General features: G+C 41.1%; 1 protein-coding gene across 1 annotated transcript; it reads left to right on the top strand.

Annotated features, from left to right (window-relative positions):
* The first annotated feature begins 6,779 nt into the window (after nucleotides 1-6,779).
* On the top strand, nucleotides 6,780-25,059 carry LOC119939718 (C-type lectin domain family 7 member A-like). The gene is made up of 8 exons (XM_038759893.1): nucleotides 6,780-6,942; nucleotides 10,877-10,978; nucleotides 12,838-12,926; nucleotides 13,278-13,374; nucleotides 17,274-17,360; nucleotides 17,595-17,746; nucleotides 22,268-22,374; nucleotides 24,885-25,059. Exons 1-8 carry the CDS (start codon nucleotides 6,780-6,782, stop codon nucleotides 25,018-25,020), a joined length of 933 nt encoding a protein of 310 aa, XP_038615821.1. The 3' UTR covers nucleotides 25,021-25,059.
* The last annotated feature ends 1,309 nt before the right edge of the window (nucleotides 25,060-26,368 follow it).

Here is a 26,368-nt window from a genome sequence, read left to right on the forward strand (position 1 = left end):
TTGCATCCTTTAATAATCCCTCCTTCAGCCCCACAACTTTGATGTACATAGCCATAATTTATTTATATTAATGTCTGTCCCTCTCTAGACTGTAAGCTCACGGGCAGGGTACATATCTACCAACTCTGTTGTACTCTCTCAAGCCCTTGCTACAGTTTTCTATACATAGTAAATTCTCAATAAATATGATTGATTGATTCATGTGGATTTCAGAGAAAGTAAGTAAAAAGCATTTTGTAATACGGTAGCATTGTTTTAACATTCTGCTGTGCAACCTTGGTCAAGTCGCTTCACCTCCCTGTGCCCCAATTTCCTCATTTGTACAATAAAGATAATAAGTCCTCCTCTTCTGTACTTCACAGGGACATTTTGAGGATATGGGAACAGATTTGATGTGAAAACACTTTTCAAAATTAACATAGACAAATACATATCAGTTTTGCAAGGTTAGAAGATAAATGATATAATGTCCCAAAATGCCTGGATCCCACTTCGCAGGTAGGAGATTTACTAAACATTTCCACATTCTTTCTAAGTACATAGGCACATTAAAATGTGTCTTAGGTTGTTCTCCTAGGTTGTTCTTCAGAGTATTCTGTACATTCACCACAAAGAAAGTGCATTCCTGCTAGCCATTTCAACTAATGACATCAAATACCTTCCTTCCCCACTTTTAGAGTCCGAATCCACCTCTGCCTCAAGTAGAAAATAATTTCCTTGTCCATTTTATCCCCTACATACCGATCTCGTTGTTCTCCATCTCTGTGATGCAGTGAGGCTAGCCTTTTATCATTCAGTTCCTAAAATCTGTCCTCTCCTAATAGGCTGAGAGGCAGCTAACCACCGAAAGCTGTTCTGGCAGGGTCAGCTCCAGAAACATCAGCTGCTGATACCTGTGGATGGAGCGCCGGTGGCTGAGGATGATGAACAGAAGATGATATATAATCTAGATCTCAGTCCTTGGGGAGGAGATGTATCTGCTGATGTTCCTGAGGGTTCCTAAGAGCAGGGAGAGGGAGAGAGAGAGAAACAGAGAAAGAGAGAGAGAAACAGAGAAAGAGAGAGAGAGAGAGAAAGAGGGATGTCTGTATTTCAAAATTTTAGTCCTGCTCTGATCAGAAAGTTTCCATTCAGATCAGTATAAAACCTTTCAGTTTATCTCTGGTGTTCAGAGGAAATAGATTTCAGCAAATCAGCCTAAAGAGGAGGTACAAATAAGCCTCTCACTGCAACTGAGGAGGGTAGTAATAATAACCAGAGAGCAGGAGGCAGTACAGAATTTACGGAATTATCCGCAATGTTCATGTTCCTCCTCCACCTTCATTACATTGAATATTAATGAACTGAAGATAGGATGGACTATCCTCAACAGGTTGTTGAATTATGGTGTCAGCACTTTTGTTCTATAAATCATCAATATTGGAAAAGAGGCAGATTCATGACTGAAGTTGACTGGAATTATTAACATTGCTCAATTTTATGGAAAATTCATACTGCATGTATATACCTTCACTTAGAACGTCTGGAAATTGCAGGGAGAAAGTTTTTGGGTATTTGAAATGTCCAAACAATAAGTTAAAATGTATTTCATTCCTTAAATTCCTCCATAATAAGCATGAGTAAAATTATGCCCTTCCCTATTTAATTTTTCTGGAGCAGACTTGGCTAAACATAAACAATCACATGAGCAAATGCAGCAGTCTTTGAGGATTTAGCCTGAATGTCTGCCAAGATCAGTTCTATATTTAACATGTTAATGAAATAATAATAACAATATAATTATTATTAATAATGGTATTTGTTAAGCTCTTTTTGTGTGCCAGGCACTGTGCTAAGCAGTCCCTGTCATCGGGCTTACAGTCTTAATCGTTATTTCACAGCTGAGATAACTGAAGCACAGGGATGTGAAGTGACTTGTCCAAGGTCACACAGCAGACAAGTGGTAGAGCTGGGATTAGAACCTCAGCCCATACTCTAACCACTGCACCATGCTGCTTCTTAGTACCTTTACCCAATGTAACCCTCAGGAAATAGCATGGGTTTAGGAATTAGGTTCCAGAATCACCTCTATGAATGGCCTATCATCTGAACTAATACAAACTCACATAATCTCTCTGTGGTTCAGTTTCCCCATCTGTAAAATGGGAATTACAATAGCTGCCTTGCCCTATTTCGCAGAGTGAGGTAAGTGATGTGAAGAGTTTTGAAAATAGAATTCAAATTCAAGATATTAAGAAAATCCTTGCATTCCAACATATTTCCATTTAGTACTAAAATTCTTACCCCATCTCCAACATATGATTCTTCCTGAAGGAATAGGGGTGCCCCCTTCCCATCTCTCCCCTTAAGAACAGAGAAGGCCCATAAGAAATATTTGAAGGGTTGGGATCAGCAGTTAGTTTAGAAAGAATTCCCAGGGAAAGATGGAATGAAAGAAGGCAAGTCAGAAGGCATATTATTCCCATCTTGTAATACACAGGACTATTGATCAATCAGTCAATCATATTTATTGAGTGCTTACTGTGTGCAGAACACTGTACTAAGTACTTGAGAGTACAATATAATAGAGTTGACAGACACGTTCCCTGCCCTCCACGAGCTAACAGCCTAAAAGACTTCCCAACCCCTCCTTTATATGAACCACATGAATGGAGAAAGAAGCAATAATTTCACACCTCTTTCCTCCAATACAGGCTCCTGTCAGCTTACTGGCTTCGGTGCTGGAAACTTTTTGTAAGATACATGGGGCCACTGTCTCTTTTCATAGTGATAGGGGAAGAATGAAAAGGGAGAGGAATCCTATCTGCTTTGTTATTCCTAGCCTCAGAAATGCCCACTGCAGTCCTCAGACCACAGGTTGCAGGAAAGGAGGTTTTCCTTGTGATGTAACTCTCTGCCTGTAAAAGGTTCAACTCATTTTGGGCCTAAAAGCACCAAACAGCATAGACTTCTATAACGGTGGGAACATTAACCAATATCATCATCAATCGTATTTATTGAGCGCTTACTATGTGCAGAGCACTGTACTAAGCGCTTAGCACTGTACTAATATAAATTTGTTGTCTCAGTGATAACTATACCACAAACCCTTTCCTTCCTTTTCTTACCCATCCTGTCTGGCACATACTCATTTCCAGTAAAACTTCCCCAGCCACAGCTCTGTTTTTCACGTATTCACACCTCAGCAGTGTTATCTGAACCCAGCCTGTTCATGTTGTGAACAAACTGAATTAAAGGAAGACTATTATTGTCTTCTGTACTAGAGTAAATCACCCTGGTAAAATGGTCTGGAGTCTCTTTACCAAGGCCTTCACCTGTAATGTATCTGCATTGACACTATTGCAATGACACTATTGCATTGTCCTACTGAGAGCTCACCTCCTCCAGGAGGCCTTCCCAGACTGAGCCCCCTCCTTCCTCTCCCCCTCCTCCCGCCCCCATCCCCCCCACCTTACCTCTTTCCCCTCCCCACAGCACCTGTATATATGTATATATGTTTGTAAGTATTTATTACTCTATTTTATTTGTACATATTTACTATTCTATTTATTTTATTTTGTTAATATGTTTTGTTTTGTTGTCTGTCTCTCCCTTCTAGACTGTGAGCCCACTGTTGGGTAGGGACTGTCTCTATGTTACCAACTTGTACTTCCCAAGCATTTAGTACAGTGCTCTGCACACAGTAAGCGCTCAATAAATGCTATTGAATGAATGAATGAATGTTGTGACTCAGAATGGGACTCTTTGGAGTATCTAAGAACCTCTTTCATTCATAAAATCCACCTCTTCAACACCTTGGGAAAACCATTTAACTTCTCTGTGCCTCAGTTACCTCATCTGTAAAATGGGGATTAAGACTGTGAGCCCCCCACGTGACTGATCACTTTATGTCCCCCCCAGCACTTAGAACAGTGCTTCACACATAGCACTTAAACAAATACCATTAAAAAAACTACTACTAGTTATGGAGACTAATTGGGAAATCCTGGAGCTCCAATGCACCGTTCTGTTAGCTGGAAGGAGCTTTTGGGTTGGACAGCAAGGTTTGTATTGCAAACCTTGGCAGAGAAATATTAGGAAACCAAACCCATCCAAGCAACATTATTTCTCCATCCTTATTGACTCCCATGACCATTGTTTTAACCAGATGTTTTCAGACATTTAACTCCTTCCTCAAATCTTTTGTCTCCTCACTTCCACAATATCTTATGTACTTTATTGATAAAATGAAGCCATCAGACACGATCCTTCTAAAATATCTCCTGCTCCTCTCCATGCCCTCTTTCCTCTTGCTCCTTCTTTGAGACTCCCATCTTTCCCAGCAACATCTCAAGAGGTGATCTCCTGCCTCCTCTTAAAACCAGCCTCCTTCACCTGGAAACAGGAGACTTTTTGTCTTTGAAGAATCAACACTTCTAAAGACCTTAAAGAGGGACTTTGATGTCACTTACCAACAAACCACAACAAGGTTGCACTCATGTTTCTGCTTCAGAGACCTGGTTAAAATATTGACTTGTTTTCTCCAGAATTTTTTTCTGTCCACCTACAGGTATTTATACTCCAAAGTCTTTTTGATATGTGTTTGCTGAATTAATTAGAGAAAAGTAGTAGTAGTAGTTATAATAGTATTGATTAAGTGCCTCCTGTGTCCAAAACACTTCACTAATGTTGGGAAAATTGACATGGGTGAGAAATAAACATGGTCCCTGGCCCTGAATGGGCTCATTATCTAAGAATAATAGGTTGGTGATGGTCACATAAGGTAGGATGAAATGATAAAACTGCAGAACAGCATAAAAGCCAAGATGAATAAGTAAAATGAGAATTCTACTGTTGCAATGCATTCTTTTTTGGCTAGAGAAGTCACAGCCACAGTGATGGCTACAGGCTCCTAACATTTGAAACTTTAGTGGAGGACATATGCTGCTGCTGCCTGTGGTCTTCTCAGCCTGGCTGCCACAGGGTCCCAGAGGGCCCACAAGGAAGGCAGAAAGCATTACCAGCATTGTTACTCAACCGTCCAGGGGAAGGGAGAAAATAGCAGTCTTTCAAAGTTTCTTCAAATCAGGACTAGAATAATTTCAGCTGGAATTGGATGGGGGAAGATGGCTCCCCTCTGTCTCCTGACCTTTGAGTCTCAGGGTCCTGTTCCAGCTTCACTATTCTTTCCCTTCTGAATCCGGATGGAATACACAAGGGCAGGTGATCCCAGACCCTCAAAGCAGGAATATGTGCAGACATGATACTAAGGAAGGACCCTTGCCTTCAACTTCCTCCTGTCTTTCCCCACTCAAGGGCCCCTGAATTAAAGCTCAGGATGCCATGAAACTACCTCTGAAACCTCAGAAGCTCCCGTATTATTGTACCTGAATAGTATCTGATGCTTCTGGGAGAATTTTACCTCATTTTATTTCAACTATCATTCTAATTCTCTATGTAACTGTTGTGTTCTTTTTTTCTCCTTCATAAGGTGTGTAAATATGTTATGTGAATGAACTCAGAACTTCTATGTCCCACATGTAAGTACCATTATTCCATAGTCTCCATCTTCCCACCAAATTCATTTTTTTTAATCATTCCCAGCCAATAGATCAGGTGTTTCAATAAGAGACCTGTTAATTACTGTGCTTCCTGGAATACACAGTAGGCAAACACTGATGTGAGCAAGTGGGGATGATGGTCACTGCAAAAGCCCCATAAGGCAACATTTCTCCCTCCAGACTGTAAGCTCATTTTGGGCAGGGAACTTATCTATCAATCAATCAACTGATGGTAGTCATTGACTACTTACTGTGTGCAGAGAACTGTACTGAGCCCTACATCTGCTGTCTCAAGTTCCTGTCTTCCAATTCTCTTCTTGACCCCATACCATTCGGCTTCCATCCCTTTATTCCACAGAAACCACCCTCTCAAAGATCACCTGTGATCTCCTTCTTGCCAAATCCAATGGTCTCTACTGCATCTTAAACCTCCTCGACCTCTCAGCTGCCTTCAACGGCATGGGGAAGCAAAGAGGCGAAATAACAGTGCTTAGAACAGTGCTTTGCACATAGTAAACACTTAATAAATGCCATCATTATTATTATTATAACAAACAATGTTGCATAGGTGAGAGAAAGCTGCATCAGAAGAAGCAGACAGATCATACCAACAAACTCTATGGGGTGATTGTGTCAGAACAGAGGATCTGGAAAGAGGCACTGAAAGTAACATTTCAATTAATGCAGCAAAGGGCAAATTTTCATGTGCACAGCATGAGAATGATGGCTGCTCACACAGCTACACACAATGACAACAAATTCCTTTCAGGGTGTTATCATCAAGCCTTTAGTTAAACTATAAATAGTTTCTAGTAGCTGATAGGAAGGAGGTTTTGAAGTCAGACCCCTATAGAAGAGCTGAACTGCAAAGTTCATGGTCAGAGTCAGAGTTAGCTTTATCTCTGCCAAAATACATGGCTGAGGGCTTGCTCCCTGTTCTAGAAAACATCCACCTCCAAGTGGGAGAAGTTAAAAATGTAACTAACAAAGTGGAGGGTTTTCTGGTTTGCTCTTTGTTTTTTTTCAAGAGAAGTGTGAACTCTGTAGAAAACAGATACTCTCCACTTCCTCAGTCTGTCTGCAGCAGGGGATGACTTTGACAACCCCAGCTATTAAACCAAGGACAATTTATGAGCAATACAAAAGGCGCGACATTCTAACTCCTTTCAGTAACTCTTGGCTTATCCTCTCATCAGCTCATTTTGCCTCTGTTGCTGTAGATAATAGGCAACTTCCATAATGGAAGTATTGCCAATCATCAGTCGATTCTTTCGGGATTTAAGCTGGGCAGGGCCAACTTTTAGGCTTGCCCCCGAGAACTGGGTTCCCGAAGCAGAAGAGAGAACTTTGGCAGTTCCTGATCAGCATCCTCAGCCAGAGGGACTACGGGATTCAGTCACAGGTATCACCAGCTAATCCTCCCTGAGCTGTCTGCCAGATCAGCAGATTTTTGTCATTACTGTCTGTCTGATATGGACAAATACTGAGAACAAGAAGATGGGATGGCTGGCATCTTTGCACGTTCTCAAGATCATAAATAGAGGAGTAAATCTCAAGGATTTCTAATTTTTTTGTGGTATTTGTTCAGTCTTTACTATGTATCAAACACTGTTCTAAGGTGCAGGTTAATTAGGTTGGACATAATCCCTGTCCTGCATGGGGCTCATATTCTAAGTAATCTGCCTAGGTAATGAGGCGTGTATGGTAGAAGCAAACACGAGCACAAATCTCATAAATATAAATGAATATGTCTGCATATTTTGATATCTGAATATTCTGTTACCCTTCCATAATATCTGCATTCTTGAAAATGTTTGATTGACAGTGTTTCATGATTAAATCAAAAGAAAATGTAAAACAAATTAGCCTTTGCAGAACTAATGAAAATAGATAAGCATGTTCTTCAATAACATGAGTTTAGAGAAGGATGTATTTATTGAGCAATGCTGGCATGCTTTATTCTTTACAGAATATATTGGCAATCTAGAACCTGCCAAAAATGATGACGATAACATGGTTCCTTTTCCCCATTTTTTCCCAGGAAAATTAACAAACAATTCCAGCTTCACCATGTGAATAATTAATTATCTCTTAGTCCTGGAAGCTTCTATAATGATGACACTAATTTAAGTCAATAGAAGACCAAATTTATTAAAGTAACCATTCTTCATTTGCATATATTCAGCAGCCTAAGCAATATCATTTTTGAATTAGATGAGCATCCTAATTAGCTCAGAATTCTGTCTATATCTTGGGCAACAGGATGCTTAGAGGAATTGGTTGATTCCCTTCTAGACATGTATATATATAGGCAATTTCCTCTAATATCCTAAACCTTTCTTATTAACAACTAAGCTTAGACTTCCTGTCTGTGAATTTAGTCAAACACTCTTTGAGCTTTGTGATATTTCCTGACTGTACCACATCCTGTAGTTGCAAATATCATGAGTACCACACAGGGTGAAGAAATGCTTCCTTTTATCGCTCAATCAATTAATCATATTTATTTATTGAGCATTGCTGTGTGTGAAGCACTGTACTAAGAGCTTCTCTAAAGGGCTACATTTCCAGCCCTGACCTTTCTCTTTCTATGCAGGAATAAATTTCCTCCTGCCTTCAAGACAAATCTACTTGAATATTCTGCTGGCACCTCAAATTAAACATGTCCAGAACAGAACTCCACAGTTTCCCACCTAAACCCTGTTGTCCTCTGCTTTTTCCAACAGCACAGACAACACCGCTATCCTCCCTATCTCCTATTTCCTCCCTATCTCACAAACCCGTAACACTGGCATAGTCCTCAACTCGTCTCTCTCATTCCACCCACATATTCAATCTGTTGCCAAATTGTGGAAGTTCTCTTTTCATAACATTGCTGATTTTTTTTCTTACTCCCCTATGTTTGTCTTTGCTGGACCAATGTGAGCTATGAAACATGTGCTCAGACATATACACCTTTAATTATTACTTCAAAAATTCTTATTTCTAATTTTCCGACATTCTGTTTCATCTCACACACTTTTACTAACCTATATCCCCTTCACCATAAGGAGTTAGCATACCAGACTGAGGGAAGTGAAAACAAAGACAACTTATCAAACACTCTAAGTACTTGGCCCACACAGACCAGGCTGGCACTCGCCTATGTTAAAAGTATCACTGCTAACATTGCTCTCCCTTACCCGCCAGAGACTAGGGTAGGGACAGATGAGTCATGTGATCTTGGAGAAGATCATGCTACCTTTTGTGCCTCAGTTGCCCCACCAGTAAAATGGAGACTCCCTGCTCTCCCTCCTATGTGACAGATAATAATAATGATAGTATTTGTTAAGTGCTTACTGTGTGCAAAGCACTGTTCTAAGCACTGGGAGGGATAGAAGGTGATCAGGTTGTCCCACATGGGGCTCACAGTCTTCATCTACATTTTGCAGATGAGGTAACTGAGGATCAGAGAAGTTAAGTGACTTGCCCAAGTTTACACAGCAGACATGTGGTGGAGCTGGGATTAGAACCCATGACCTTTGACCCCAAGCCCGGGCTCTTGCCGCTGAGCCACGCTTCTTCTCATATGATGACAGATGATTACTCTCCCCCACTTCAAAGCCTTTTTGAAGGCACCTTTCCCTTAAAAGGCCTTCCCTGTCTAAGCCCTATTTCCTCTTCTCGCACTCCCTTCTGTGTTGCCCTGACTTGCTCCCCTTATTCATCTCCTCTCCCAGCCCCACAACAGTTGTGTACATATCTGTAATTTATTTGTATCAGTGTCTGTCTGCCACTCTAGACTTATCAGCTCATTTTGGGCAGGGAATGTGTCTGTTACATTTTTATAATGTACTCTCCCAAGTGCTTAGTACAGTGTTCTGCACACAGTAAGCACTCAATAAATCCAATTGACTAACTGCCCCTCCCTGTTTTCATTAGTGAGAGTCTGTAATTGATGTGAAATCACTTTGGAAATCAACTTTTTGATTTGAAATTAATACAGACCACTGGGCCACTTTATTAACAACATTATTTGTTCATCACTTTCTATGTGCCAAACACTGTTCCAAGCACCAGAGAAGCAACGTGGCTCAGTGGAAACAGCATGGGCTTTGGAGTCAGAGGTGACGGGTTCAAATCCAGGCTCAGTCAACTGTCAGCTGTGTGACTTTGGGCAAGTCACTTAACTTCTCTGGGCCTCAGTTACCTTATCTGAAAAATGGGGATTAAAACTGTGAGCCCCCTGTAGGACAACCTGATCACCTTGTATCCTTCCCAGCACTTAGAACAGTGTTTTGCACATAGTAAGCCCTTAACAAATACCATCATTATTATTATTATTATTTTGTAATATTTGTAGCTCCATGCTATGCACACAGGGGGTATTAAATACTAAGGTCCTCATTATAATGGTGATAATGATGATATGATGGTTATAATGTTTTCAAACATGCCCATGTCTTCACTATTCTAAAAAAAATATATATTTTGATCCCAAGGAATTTAATCCCTATTTTGCAGATGACACAAGAGAAGCTATGTGATTTTCACACAGAAGCTATGTGAGGGAAGTGGAGGAACCAGGATTAGAGCACAGGACTGCTGACTCTCAGTCCTCAGTGTAATGAGCATTCCACAGAATTTTGTCTCTTCTCCATGAGTCTGTGCTCCTCAGTGTAATGAGCATTCCACGGAATTTTGTCTCTTCTCCATGAGTCTGTGCCTGTGACGGTGACTGCTGAATTCTGAGCTCTGAGGAACCTGATCACACTTCTCCTTTAGCTAAATACCCTATTGCTCTTATCGTTTCCATCATTCTCCTTGTCCTTTAGGTTATTTTTGTGTTTTTACTGTGTCATTTCCTCATACATCTCTCTCTAATCTCCTCTTCCCTCCTTATTCTTACAGTTTGAGTCCCTTTGGGGACAAAGATCATGTCAAATTCTCAACTGTGCATTTTTTTTTCCAACACAGAACAGCGCTTAGGAAATTTGAGTACTATTAGTATTACAGAGAGCGAAGATGTGAGAGGTGAAGACTGAAGAAATTAAAAGACCGTGTACATTTTTGAGATACCTAATCTGTAGGGGAAAAACAATCCCTATCTACTCTAGAGTTGAGCACAGTGCTAGCTAAATAGTAAGTATATAACAAATGCTACAGATATTATACTTCTTACTAGGAGCCCCAACAATCTATGCCCTGGACTGGGTGAGAAAAGGTTTGTCTGTCAGCCTCCCGTATGTACACCAGGAACATCTTCTCTTTCACACACACTGGGGTAACTGTACTGGAAATTGTAAAATTAAATTTCATCTTAATCGGGCTAAAGACATTTCTTTCTGATTAACCAGATGCAGAGGCCAATGAGAACGCTGCCATTTATGTAGCTATGAAGGCAAAGAATACTACTGAAATGCAGAATAAGCAAAGATTGGAAAATGATAGTAACAAAGGTATGGTCTTTCCCAAAGCTCTAGAATCTAATAGGTTTGCATCTCTCGAGCTAAAGTCAACCAACACATATCAGATTTGTACTCTGGCTCATATTTCTGACTCTCACTTTCTCCTTCCATAGAACGGAAAGGGTGGTAGTTGTGTGAAGACAGTTGTTTTTGTTGTTTTTTTATTTTTTTATTTTTGGTAAGCATAGAATAATATGCACCAGGGTTTATTTTCCTATTTTACCATTTTTCATTGTTTTTTTTCCCTCTTCTCAGTAGCCCCAGAACAGTCCATCAAATTTTTGAAATAGCTATGTCAAGGAGAATTTTCTCCTCTCATCCAAAACTTTGGCTTATTGCATCGGAAGGTGTAGCAACCATTTTCCTGGCCATATGGAGTAAGACATTTTTAGATATAAGCTCTAGACTGAAAATTCATTGTGGTTAGGGAACATATCTACCAACTCTGTTGTATTGCACTCTTCCAAGTGCTTAGTTCAGTGCTCCACACACAGTAAGCATTTAATAAATACCACTGATTGATAGATCTAGGAAGAGAGCATGACAAAGTGAGAAGAATAGAAGGCTGAGAGTCTGGAGATCCAGATTCTAATGACAGTTCTGCCAGTTACTTGTTGTGGATGCCAAGATCATGTCACTTTGCCTCTATGTGCCTTTGTTTCTTCATCTTTAAATTGTAATAAAATCCTTGCTCTCCCTTTCTCTTAGATTGTGAGTCTTAGTATGGGACAGGAGTTGTCTTGCATTTACTCCAGTGCTTGGCACATATTCAGCACTTAACATAAAGTATTTTGATTATTATTAACATTATTATTATCTAGAGTCAAATGAGAATGCTGTACCTTACATCGACTAGAAATAAAGTTACGGTTCTGAAAATTTAACAGACCTGAATAAGTTCTATACTGAGGTACAGTTCCTCCTAAGCTGCCACAGTCTGATATCTCTGGTCGTAAATAGTTCGCACACAAACATGCACACACATGCACATACACAAACACGCTAAGCCTTCTTTCTCTTTTGTCTCAGCTTTTCCCTTCATAAAATTGAAAGAGAACAGTTATGTGTAGACAAATATTTAACAACAGCTGGTCTTGAGAGGGCTGTGGTACTATCAATCAATCAGTGGTATTTATCAAAAGCTTACTTTGTGCGGAGTATTATACTAATAATAATAATGGTTTTTGTTAAGCACTTACTATGTGTCAACCACTGTTCTAAGCGCTGAGGGAGATACAAAGTTATCAGGTTGTACCAGTGTACCTGGTAGGGCTTACAGTCTTAACCCCTATTTTCCAGATGAGGTAACTGAGGCACAGAGAAGTTAAGTGGCTTGGCCAAAGTCACACAGCTGTCAAGTGGCGGAGCCTGGATTAGTACCGATGACCTCTGACTCCCAAGCCCATGCTTTTTCCACTAAGCTCTGCTGCTTTTCTATGCTAAGCCACTGAGAAAGTACAATAGAGTTAGTAGACATGATAGACCAGCCCTACTGTGGTATATATTTTCACTTAATTCCTTTTCCTTTAATGGCCTTTTCTTCTTTCAATACTCCAACCTCACCCATCAAACATTGTGGAGAGCTGTTCAAAAAGGCCATTTCCTCCTCTTTCCCACATTTACAGATAACTCTGCCAAAAATTACAAAATTAATTTTTATGGCAATCCGCTAGACTGCAAACTCCTCCTCTTGACTGTAAGCTCCTTGTGGAATGTGTCTACCGACTCTGTTATATTGTACTCTCCCAAGCACTTAGTACATTGCACTGCTCACAGTAAGCACTCGATAAATACGATTGATTAATTAATTGATGACAATATTGCTAGACCTTTTTTTTACTATTATCCAGATTCAGAAACAAATGAGAATGCTGTTATTTATGAAGAGATGAAGCTAAATGATCACTCTAAGAAGTGGAATGAGCTAAAAGCTGAAAATGTTAAGTATGATCCCTTTCTAACTCTTGGCTCCTAAAGTGTACTCTATTCTTTGGCCTTAATTCAAAAATTTCAACCAGACTCCACACTGTAGCTCCCTTGTTTGCACCCTGGTTTTTCCATCCACAAAATGGAGACAATACAAAGCTAAACTATTTAAGCGTGTTTGGTCTGTAGTTGGCTTGTACCCTGTTTGCAGTTTCCAATCTTGATCGTTGCTGCACTCAGTAGTACAATCAGCTCCGCAGAAAATGTCTCTGTGCTACAACTCTCATATTGAAGGTCAACTCCTCCACCTTTTAAGCAAGTTCATTACTTTTTATGGATTAAAACATCTTTTTTTTACTCCACAGGTGTGAACGAGCAGGAGATGAATCAGGTAGAAATGACAATTTGCCCTATTGTTGAGCTGCAATCCAAAGAACCATCTGGAAATACCAAAAGCCAAGGTTCACTCTGTTCCAAGTCCTGACACCCATGTATTCTGTTGTATATTGGCCCAGGGGCAGGTAACTTGGGCTAGGTTATTAATTCCTGCCTCCACCGGAAAAATTGTTGAACTCTCTCAGGTTTGGTTTCTTATTATGGGCCATGGAAACAACCATCCTTACCTCTAAATCAGATAACACTTGCTAACACAGCAGCATGGCTTAGTTTGAGAAGAGCACAGCTCTGTGCAGTCAGATACCTTTGTTCTAATCCCAACTCCACTACTGCCTGCTTGGTGACCCTGGGCAAGTCACTTAACTTCTCTGTGCCTCAGTTTCCTCAACTCTAAAATGGGTATTTAATAGCTGTTCTCCCGCCTATTTAGACTGTGAACTCATAAGGGACAGGAACTGTGTCTAGACTGATGAGTTTATATCTACCTCAGCACTTAGAATAGAGCTTGACACATAGTATGCACTTAAAATGATGATAATAATAATATTTTTGAATTAGGAATGAGGGGAAGGAGAATGTCAGTCAGTCAATCATATTTATTGGGCACTTACTGTTTGCAGAGCACTGTACTAAGCACTTGGGGACCGTCTCTATATGTTGCCAACTTGTACTTCCCAAGCACTTAGTACAGTGCTCTGCACACAGTAAGCGCTCAATAAATACGGTTGAATGAATGAATGAATACAAAATAACAATATAGCAGACACTTTCCCTGCCCACAGCAAGCTTACAGTTTAGATGAGGAGACAGACATTAATAAAAATAAATCAAATACAGATATGTACATACATTTTGTGGGGCTGGGAGGGAGGATGAATAAAGGGAGCAAGTCAGAGCAACACAGAAAGGAGAGCTTAGCCAGGGAAGGCCTCTTGAAAGAGATGTGCCTTTGATCAGTCTTTGAAGTGAGGAAGGGTGATTGCCAATTTGTACTTCCCAATGATAATAATAATAATAATAATAATAATAATAATGGCATTTGTTAAGCACTTACTATGTGCAAAGCACTGTTCTAAGCCCTGGGGAGGTTACAAGGTGATTAGGTTGTCCCACAGGGGGCTCACAGTCTTAATCCCCATTTTACAGATGAGGTAACTGAGGCCCAGAGAAGTGAAGTGACTTGCCCAAAGTCACACAGCTGACATTTGGCAGAGCCGAGATTAGACCCCATGACCTCTGACTCCAAATCCCGGGCTCTTTCCACTGTGCCACGCTGCTTCTCTATAATGGCATTTGTTAAGTGCTTACTATGTGCCAAGCACTGTTCTAAGCACTGGGGGAGATACAAGGTAATCACGTTGTCCCACGTGGGGCTCAAATTCTTAATCCCCATTTTGAAGATGAGGTAACTGAGGCACAGAGAAGTTAAGTGATTTGCCAAAAGTCATGCAGCTGACAAGAGCCGGAGCCAGGATTAGAACCCATGTCCTCTGATTCCCAAGCCCGTGCTCTTTCCACTGAGCCATGCTGCTTCTCTGTGCAAAGCACTTAGTACAGTGCTCTGCATACAGTAAGCGCTCAATAAATACGATTGAATGAATAAATAATTGTCTTTTGGATATGAGGCCAGAGGCAGGACGTGGGAGAGGTCAGTGATGAGACAGATGAGATCAAGCTACATTGAGTAGGTTGGCATTAGAGGAGCAAAGTGTGCGGGCTGGCTTGTTGTAGGAGAATATCTAGATAAGCTAGGAGAGAGCAAGGTGATTGAGCACTGTAAAGTCCACGGTAAGGAGTTTCTGTCTGATGCTTGCCACCTACCCCTAGCCCACACCCCGCCTCTGTCCTGAAAAACCCTCCATCCTCAAATCCAACAAACAATGACTCTTCCTTCAATAAATTTATTCTTATCAATATTATTATTGATAATTATTATTCTTTCAATAAATTTATTCTTATCAAGGGCACATCTCCTTCAAGAGGCCTTCCCAGACTAAGTCCCTCCTTTCATCTTCTCCCACTCCCTTCTGCATTGCCCTGACTTTCATCCTTTGTTCTTTCCCCTTCCCAGCCCCACAGCACTTATGTACATATCTGTAATTTATTTACTTGTATTGATGTCTCCCCCACTCCCTCCCCCCGCTTCTAGACCATAAGCTCACTGTAGGCGGGGAATGTGTCTGTTTATTGTTGTCTGTACTCTCCCAAGTGCTTAATGCAGTATTTTGCACCAAGTAAGCACTAAATAAATACAATTGAATGAATGAATGATGCAGAAGTGGGTGGGTGATCACTGGAGGTTTTTGAGGAGAGGGGAAACTTGGCCAGAACATTTTTGTAAGAAAATGATCCGGGCAGTAGAGTGAAGTATGGACTGGAGTTTGGGAGAGACAGGAGGCAGGGAAGTGAGCAAGGAGGCTGATATAGTAATCAAGGCGGGATAAGATGAGCGATTGGATTGATGTGTCAGCTATTTGGATAGAGAGGAAAGGGTGGATTTTAGTAATGTTGTGAAGGTCTAACAGAAGGGATTGAGTGATGGATTGAATACATGAGTTGAATGAGAGGATAAGTTGAGGACAGTGCTTAGGTTGTGGGCTTGTGAGAGAGGGAGGAAGGTGGTGCTGTCTACAGTGATGGGAAGGTAAAGGGGTGGGTAGGGTTTAGGTGGGAAGATAAAGAAGTTCTGTTTTAGATGTGTTAAGTTTCAAATGCCAGAAGAGCATCCACATAGAGATGTCTTGAAGGTAGGATGAAATATGAGACTGCGGAGTGGGAGAGAGATCAGAGCTGGAGATGAAGATTTAGGAATCATCCTCATAGAGAACACAGTTGAAGCTATGAGAGTGAATGAGCTTTTCAAGGGAGTGGGTGGAGATGGAGAACAGAAGGGGATTCAGAACTGAACCTTGACGGTCACCCACATTTAGGGGGTGGGAGGCAGAGGAGGAGCTGGCAAAAGAGACAGAGAATGAGGAGCCAGAGAGATAGGAGGAGAACCAGGAGAGGACAGTATCAGTGAAACTGAGGTTGGATAGTGTTTCTGGAGAAACACGTGTCAAAGGCAGCTGAGAGGTAGAGGAGGATTAGGTTGTGTCTGCCAAGAAGGAGATCATTTGTGACCTCTGAGAAGGTGGTTTCTGAGGAGTGAAGAGAACAGAAGTCAGATTGGAGGGGGTCAGGAAGAGAATTGGAGAAGAGGAACTTGAGACAGTTGGCGGTAGACAACTCACTCGAGGAGTTTGGAGAGTAATGGTAGGAGGGAGACGGAGCGATCACTGGAGGGAACCATGGGGTCAAGGATGGGGAGACATGGACATGTTTGAAAGCAATGGGGAAGAAGCCACTGGAGAGTGAACAGTTGAAGATGGCGGTTAGGGAGGGAGAAAGGGAGAGTGCAAATGTTCTGATAAGGTGCGGAGGATTGGGGTTGGATATGCAGGTGGAAAAAGTGGATTTGAGAGAAATAGATCTCCTCTAGAGATACTTCTGGGAAAGACGGGAGAGTTGAAGAAAGGGCAGGAGTGGGGAGGGGCTGAGGTGGGACAGGGAAGGTTCTAGGGAGAGAGTGTCAATTTTCTCAGAATACAGTAGGTGGCCAGGCCATTAGGGGCAAGGGACATGGGAAGCAGCAGGACAGGACATTTGAGAAGGGAATTAAATATCTGGAACAACTGATGAGGACAAATGGAAGTAAAGTCTCTGAGATTCTGGAGGGGGAAATAACTGTGAAGGCTTTTCATTTGGTAGAATTCTGAGGATAGGGATTGTGTCTACCAACTGTACTGTCATCTCCCAAGAGCTTAGTATAATTCTCTGCATGCAGTAAATCCTCAATTCAGGATATTGAAGCTTCTGGAATAAAAAACAAACAAACAAACATTGTCCTCAGATTTGCAATTAGGGCTCTTTTTCTACTGGTTTCATAAGCTTATTCCTCTTTTTCCATGGTCATAATGTCTAGCTATATCTTCGTGGCAACTCACCGTGATGATGCTTGGGATCCTCTCTTTTATTTTCCTGGTAACATCCATAGTCTTGGGAAGCTTAGGTAAGTACCTTTCAGAAACATAATATTTTAATATGAAGTGAAAAACAGGGAAGGTGACCTTCTCCACCCCTCATATCTCCCCATCAAAGCTCTCAATTCTGGGGGCATCAGTGGAACTCACAGATTCCAAAGCAGCAAAGGCCCCTGCAATTCTGGGGAGGGTTTCTGGAACACCGAGTGAAAGACCAGAGAACAGAGAGGACTCTAATCTTAATGATTGTTTTTTTATTCCAGGAACTTACCACAGTCTACGCATGGGAAGTTGTTACCATTATGGAGAGAAATACTACCGTATTTTTCAGCAATCTAAAACCTGGAATGACAGCAGAGATGACTGCATTGCAAGAGGCTCTACTCTTCTGCATGTAGAAAATATGGAAGAATTGGTAGTGAAACATTTGTACAAACTCATGCTCTTCTTCTATATTCCTTGTATGACCAGATCTCTTTCACTTCCAGTTTGATAGCATTCATCTGAGGTTTTCTAGTTTTATGTAAATTCCTCTTTTGAAAAAAAAAATGTTAAGCACTTAGTATGAGCTGGGCACTGTACTAAGGACTGTGGTAGATACAAGATAATCATGTTGAACACAATCCCTGTCCCACATGAGGCTCAGAGTCTTAGGAGAAGCAGCGTGGCTCAGTGGAAAGAGCCCGGGCCTTGGAGTCAGAGGTCATGGGTTCGAATCCCGGCTCCGCCACATGTCTGCTGTGTGACCTTGGACAAGTCACTTAACTTCTCTGAGCCTCAGTGACCTCATCTGTAAAATGGGGATTAAGACTGTGAGCCCCACGAGGGACAACCTGATCACTTTGTACCCCCCCCAGCGCTTAGAACAGTGCTTTGCACATAGTAAGCACTTAACAAATGCCAACATTATTATTATTATTATTATTAATCTCCATTTTACAGATGTGGTAACTAAGGCACAGAGAGGTGAAGGGGCTTACCAAAGTTCACACAGCAGATAGGTGGCAGAGCCAGAATTAGAATCCAGGTCCTCTGATTAAGCTTCACTGCTTCCTTCAATCTCATTTCACTAGTCAATAGTCAAAATAGAATTTATTAAACACCTATTGCATGCTAAGTACTGACCTAAGCGCTGGAGAGTCCAATAGAGTAAGATACATTGGTCCCTAACTGAAAATAATTTAGGATCTAACAGGGTGGACATGCAAATGCAACTTATTTAAAAATAGTGGAAGAAGGAGGAAGGATAAAGATTCTGAATAGGGAATAGGGAAACATGATTCAGGAACTAATAAATAAATATTAGGACACTAGTCTTAAAGTCCTCAATCAGCTCTCTCCATCCTACTTTTCCACTCTCATCTTCCAGCATATACCTGTCTGCAATCGCCATACCTCTGAACACAACCTACTCACTGTGCCTTTCTCTAGTCTTTCACATGTCCAACCTATTACTCACTCCTTTCCCCTTACCTGGCCCCCCTTTCCACTTCAAATAGGCAGAAGCTTATCCCATCATCAAAGCCCTTATGAAATTACATCTCCTCTAAGTGGCTTTCTCTAATTAGTTTCCACTCTCCCCACATTCCATCTCCACTCCAAACTACTTCCGAATTTCTTCACCAACTACAAATGTGTTTATGCACAACCATCCTTTGCATTTCTCTTCATATCTTCCCCGGATCCTCCAAACCTTATTAAGGCAAGCTGAGGGATCCTCAAATCCTTTTACTCATTGACAGTTGGCCAAATGGGTTGAGGGAGCAGTACTGTTTAACTGCTGTGATGTCTCAGAGATATTCTGCTTAATAATAGGCTGCTTCCATTCTCTCTCCCAGACATCATACAATGGTAAGCCACTGGGCTCAAGAGGTCTAGATAAGAGTGGATGGCTCAGAGCAAACTATCATCTCTATTACAAAAAAAAAAAAATCATGCATGCGTCCTTCTGGGAATAGGACATACTTTTCTCCTCCTAACCATCTGTGCCTATGCCATGCCTAACCACATATCCAAAAGTTGGAATCAATCAATCAGTAGTATCTGTTGAATATTTACTGTAGGTAGAGTACTGTACTAGGTATTTAGGAGAATACAATATAAAAGCTGCCCAACTATTTCCCTGGACAAAATGTGCAAAGGTGCAAGCGAGTCTCTTGCCAACACACTCAGAGTCCTGGTTACAGTCTTATTGCTGGCAGTGTTATCTTTGAAATGAAAGCTATTGACTCACATTTCTTTCTTTCTACTTTGGTTCAGTTATTTTAATGTCTGCATCATGTCTACTGACTCTATTATAATTTGAAAATCACATAGCACACTAATCTGTGCATAGCAAGTGCTCAAAGAGAAGAAGCATGGCCTAGTGGAAAGAGTATGGGGCTGGGAGTGAGTTAGAGGACTTGGGTTCTTATCCCTGCTCCTTCACTTGTCTGCTTTGTGACCTTGGTTAAGTCACTCAACTTCTCTTTGCCTCAGTCCCCTCATCTGCAAAATGGGCATGAAATACCTGTGCCCCCTCCTATTTAGACTGTGAGCCTCATGGGGGACCTTTTTATATTGTACCTATTCTGGTACTTAGTACAGTGTTTCGCACATAATAAGCACTTAACAAATACCCTTATTATTATTTCTATTTATATCAGTAAAATGCTACTGATTGGACAATTTATTGATTAATATATCTAAATGCTAAAGATACCTGTATGCACAAAAGTGCTAACAGTAAGTGTTGAATGTTTTGATCTGGAGGTGAAATTCCTGAAATTGGGATTTCAGGGGGACTTCAAAGACGAGGAAACGTGGTCTGGAGGATTCGAGAAATTGGCAAATTTTAGGAAGGAACAAGGCTTTGAACAAATGATCTAATGCAAGAAAGACAAGAGTAAGGCAAGAGGAATATGGAAGTGAGAACAGGAGACCACAAATGAGAGAATTAATTTCCTCTTTATTTTCTCTTTCTCCCTTCCCAAGTCTTTTTATTCATGCAGAGACTCTGTATCTCTTTTTCTCCCTCCTAATATAATCCTCCCCTTCAGATGGGGTACATCTGTGATTGGACTAGACTGTAAAAGCGTAGTCCCCCAGACTATAAGCTTCTTGTGGGCAGGGAACAAGTCTACCAATTCTGTTATAATGTACTCTCCCAACTGCTTAATACAGTGCAAAGTAAATACTATTGATTGATTAAGCATTGGGAAGTGGGTTTAGGACAAGAGTCATGGGAGCGCTATGTAGGAGAAGAGTGAGCACTGTACGGGATCTTCTGCCTCATCTCAACATCCACACCCTCCACCTGCCCCTTCCCCCACATCTCTTAGCACCTTATCAGAGTGCTTGCCCCCTCCCTTCTTCCATCCCTGTGACTGTGAGTCCACTGCTGGGTAGGGACCGTCTCTATATGTTGCCAACTTGTACTCCCCAAGCGCTTAGTACAGTGCTCTGCACTCAGGAAGTGCTCAATAAATACGACTGAATGAATGAATCCCTGATCACAGTCTCCAACTGTACATTCTTCAATGTCTTTTCCCCCCACTGCTCTCAAACGTGCTCAAAAGAACTTTCTCCTGGCCCCACAGCTCCCTCCAGTTACCTCCCCATCTCCATCCTACCATTCTTCTCCAAACTCTTGAGAGAGTTGTCGTTTCCTATTTCTCCATTTCCTGTCCAATTCTCTCCCTGGCTCCCTCCAATCTGGCTTCTGCTCCTTTCACTCTGCAGAAACTGTCCTCCCTCTCAGTGCCATATCCAATGGCTTCTACTCTATCCTAATCCTCCTTTACCTCTCAGCTGTCTTCAACACTATCTACCACCCCCTTCTCCTGGAAACATTATCTAACCTTGGATTAACTGATATTGTCCTCATTGGTCTCCCTGACTCCAGAAGTTCCCCTCATACCTCATTCTGTTTCCAGAGAATTTTCCTAAAGTGGCATTCTGGTTAGATCTACTGACTACTCCAAAACGCTCAGTGGTGACCCAGTCTTCCCCATATCAAACAGAAACTGCTGACCAGTGCCCTTGAGGCATTCCTTTAGCACTAGCCCATGTCACATGCTTTCTTCCTGTCAAGCAAAGCTACTTACTCTGCCTTGTACTCCTCTACTGCATCCAGTTTCTCCTTCCTGGAACTAGGCAAGGTCAAAATTTTCTAAATCCATTATACCCTACCAAGGGCTTAGTCAATCCTCTACCTACAGAACTGTTCAATAGATATCAATGTTTGACTGATTGATTTATGAGCTCAACACACCATGTCCAGATGCCTCTTTGATTAGGGATGCAGCATATTTGTGAGTTAATCCGGGGGGAAATATATTTTCCTACAGTCTATGAACAACAAATGAATGGAAGCCTGAATATATTCATGTGAGACCATGGAAATCATTGTGGGCAGGGAAAGTGTCCATCAACTCTATTGTATGGCACTGTCCCAAGCATTTAATGCAGTGCTTTTCACACAGTAAGCAATCAATAAATGCCACTGATTGAGTGATTGGAAATATAAACATAATATGCTATCAGACATTTGTAGACTGAGTAAATGCAAATGGGGGTATATAACAGGAAATCACAATCCCAGGGCACACTTTTAATAATCAATGTGAATTAAATTTAGAAGACATCATGCTTTTAAAGTAATAACTGCTTATCTACAGGCTTTTAGCAGATTGTTCACTCTTCTCCAAAGGCCTTTATAAATGTATAACAATCCTTCACATGTTTTTGTAAACTGAACTGGAATTAAAATGGATGCTGAGGAATTCTTAGAACTATGCTAAATTTATTATCTAGTTAAATCTCTCAGTAGTATTTCTTTAGAGGGGAAAATAATGGGGCTTTCCATGAAATCCTGAAATTGCAGGAATAACCTAGACAATCCAAGACATAAAATCGCTCTAAGAAATTCAGATCATTAACTCTGTTTTCCTCCTAGGAGTTCATTCAGACTAAGTTGCAAGGATTTTCCTGGATTGGATTAACTCGCCAAGGACTCAGCAGCCCCTGGATATGGGTGAATGGCTCCCCTCTTTCTTCTGCCCTGTAAGTCTCAGGAAACTGGCCCACTTCCGCTGTATCTTTTCTACTTAATCCAGTTCATGAGCCAGGAGAGATGCAGAGTGAAGAAATCCCAGGGTCTCACTCAGAAATGGGCTCAAATATATTAACTCTGAGGGAAATCCTTAACTTCAAGCAGTTTTCCTTCTAGGCAAGCCTGGAATGCCATGCTACCTAGTCTCTTAAGGACAAAGCACCCATCTTGGTATAGCAGAAATAACTGTGGTGATTCTTGGGATCCAAAACTCTCCCTTTCAAATCTCATTAGGTTATTCATTCCAATCTTTGAATCATTTTTACGTGTGTGTGTGTGTGTGTGTGTGTGTGTGTGTGTGTGTGTGTGTGTGTGTGTGTAACCTTTGGAACCTCAGAGCTCATTTCTTCAATACACTCATTCCTTTTCTCCCTTTACTACTGATGTTTTCAAATCAATCAATCAATCGTATTTATTGAGGGCTTACTGTGTGCAGAGCACTGTACTAAGCGCTTGGGAAGTACAAGTTGGCAACAATCTTAAGTCAATTATTTAGGGGGTTTCTATAAGAGACCAGTTCTCAACTGTAGCTCCCCCAATAAAATATAGCCAGACAGACTTCTGTCAGTTGGAAAGATGGTCACTGGAAGAGCACCAATAGGGGAACTGATTCTTCTTGCAAGTGAGGAAATATTGGTTGTCTCTGTGGATCGGTAAATAGATTTGATTCTATTACAATCATGCAATTTTCAACTCTTGCCTGACACAACTGAAAATAATCTTTCATAAATAGAACCAGAGGAAAGTGCAACTTAAATCATCCCTAGCATTTATTGAGTGCTTACTGTTTGCTAAGCACAGTAGCACAGTGCTTTGCACAAAGTAAACACCTGATGCCACAGAGACTTCCTCTCTCATTCCTGGTTCTCTCCAGTCTGGTTGTACTCTTCAAAGTCTTCCCAGATTAACATTATAATTGAAGGATAATGATATTCACTGCACACATGCATCAAGCCCTGTGCCAGGAACTGGCATGGAGAGAGGGCCAGCTTCAGTTGGTAAGCAAAATAAAGCTGTGGCCTCAGAGCACAGCAGAGAGGGACTAACCATTTGGAACCATCGTATGATGTTGACCCTCCTGACTCTTTTTAAAGAGAGCAGCTCTGTAGCTTGACTCTAAGATGGCTGCACCATCATCCTTCGCAAAGATGATATGACAATGGTCCATTAGCTGGGTCAATGTCAGGATCTGAGAACTGAGCTACCGGGAAAATCCGGTCGAGAGGCTCTCACAGGATGGGCAGCAATATGGCAGCAGAGGTGGTGAGGAAAAACGTCTTTCTTCCCTTCTCAGTCTCTTTCATCGGCTCTTTCTCTGCCTCCCAATGCTTAGCTATAGATGTCCCTCAGAGTTCTTCTCTGTGTTACCTTTTCCTTAAGAGCTATATTCATTCCATTAGGGAGCTCATTTTGTCCCGTGACTTCAACTCCCACCTCTACGTGGTGACTCCCAAATTAACTTCACTAATCCTGACCTCCCTCCTTGCCTGCCATCTCACATTTACTCCTTCCTCTAGGAAATCTCTCCCATTGGCTCAACCGGTAAAGTACTGAACTCATCATCTCCCTCCTAAATTCTCTCTACCATCTACCTTGACCATCACTGTCCAGGCACTTGTCAATCCCAACTTTAATCTGGCATCCATCTCCTCACTGGTCTCCCTGCCTCCAGTTTATCCTTCACTCGGCTGCCCAGATTATTTTTCTTGAACGTTATTCTGCATGTGTCTTCTCATTCCCTCCAAATCTCCAATAGTTGTCCATACCTCTCTCCATCAAGCAGAATCTCTTGGCTACCACCTTTAGGGAAAGCAATCATTCATCTCCCTATTATTTAATCTACTCTTTTCTCTCACCACATCCCACCTAGAATCAAACATTCATCTCAAATTAATCTACTCATTGTTCCTCGTACCCACCACCCTTGCTTCTTAATTCTTTCTCACCCTCACCCTCCTGCTTGGTACTCCCTAACACTTTACTTCTGAGGGAACACCACTCTTCCCACCCTCAAAGCTCTTCTGTGATCCCATCTCCTTCAGAAGGCCTTCCCTGATTAATTTCTGGCCTCCTCACCTCTTTTCCCCCAACTGCCTTTGGTATAGCCCTTCCTGTTTACCTAACCATTTGGATACTTACACCTCTACACATCAATTGCACATCAATGATGTGCAATTTCTGCACATCAAAGGGCAGAAATCATGTCTACCAGTTTTTTGGGGTTTTTTTTGTACACTCCCCAAAATAAAAAAATAAATTAAATACTCATTAAATAATAATAATAATTCATTATAATAAGAATTATAGTATTTGTGAAGTGCTTACTATGTGCCAAGCACTGTACAAACTGCTGGGGTAGATATTAAGATAATCAGGCCAGACACAGTCCCAGTCCCACATGGGGTTCAAATTCCAAGTAAATACTACTGATTGGTTAAAATGTGTTTTCTCTAATCTACAGGAACATACCGGAACCAAATCAGAAACTCAAGAACTGCTGTGGAATTATGTCAGATTATTCACTGTATGCACAAGCCTGCCAAAACATCAGTCACTATGTTTGTGAAAAGAAGTTTTGTGTTTTTGCACTAGAGTAAAAAAGCCATCAGAAATCTTAAGGACTTTAGCCATGGAAAGCTTCAACATCAACCAAGTCTTCAAATCTTCCCTGATTGTAGTGTATGGCATAGGGTGTAATATTTAAAGTTACTTTCCCATGATCTGTCCACTTAGATCTATGCGATGGTGTCTAGTTGGAGGCAGGGAGGTTAGAGGAGTGAAGCTTCAGAGAACAGGGAAGACGAAGAGCGGTAGTTAATATTCACTATTGCATTCATTATCATCAATGAATGATACTGAGATCCTCCTGTGTATCATGCACCATCAACAGAAAAAATTCATGGAACGAAAGCTGCTTTCTGCCTGGCTTTAAATAACATGTGACATATATCAGAGGAGTAAAATTGCATTTTTCATTTTTATAGATGCCTGATTTACTGAATGCAAAATTCTTATTTGTGAAATTCATGTTGATTGACCATAAAATTAACTTGGAAATGAAACGGGATCCCATGGTATCAGAAAAGTGGTCTTTGAAAGGCCAAATGACTCAATTTAGATTAGCATACTTTGGACACATAATCAGGAGGACTAATGCTCTGGAGAAGACACTAATGCTAAGAAAAGTCCACGGAAAAGGTGGAAGAAGCAGACCAGCAGCTAGGTGGATAGAGACCATAATAGCGGTAACAGAAGAAACATTAGAAAGTTTGCAGATTATGGCAGAGGACAGGACATTCTGGAGAAAGTATATCTATGGAGTCGCTATGAATTGGAAACAACTCGACGGCACTTAATAATAATAATCAGAATATGTACCAATGTTATTACCTCATTCCCAAATCCTTATGAAACAGAACCAAGTGTTTAGACTTTGAATGTGAGCCTGTTGTTGGGTTGGGATTGTTTCTACCTGTTGCTAAATTGTACTTTCCAAACAGTACAGTGCTCTGCACATAGTAAGCGTTCAATAAATAAATGAAATGAGGCCATGGTGCTGAATTGTGTTTTATAGTTCTAGGATAAAAGAACATCAAAAGGAGGAGCATCTAATTACTATTTGAATCACGGACTGAATCTATCACAAGTTAATAATAATAATAATAATAATAATAATAATAATAATAATAATAATGACATTTGTTAAGTGCTTACTATGTGTAAAGTACTGTTCTAAGCGCCAATCTGTTCTTGTTTCCTTTTGGACTTCTGTCTTCTGTCAGACTCTCACATACAGCCCTTGTCTCACTTGCCACCCATTGTCCTCAAATAATCGGTTGTACATTTTGTTGATGTTTACTTTTTTTATGCTGTTAAGCACTTTTTTAATGGCATTTATTAAGCGTTTACTATGTGCCAAGAACTGTTCTAAGCGCTGGGGAGGTT

Source organism: Tachyglossus aculeatus, chromosome 17 (genome assembly GCF_015852505.1).
Source record: "Tachyglossus aculeatus isolate mTacAcu1 chromosome 17, mTacAcu1.pri, whole genome shotgun sequence".
Lineage (NCBI taxonomy): Eukaryota > Metazoa > Chordata > Mammalia > Monotremata > Tachyglossidae > Tachyglossus > Tachyglossus aculeatus.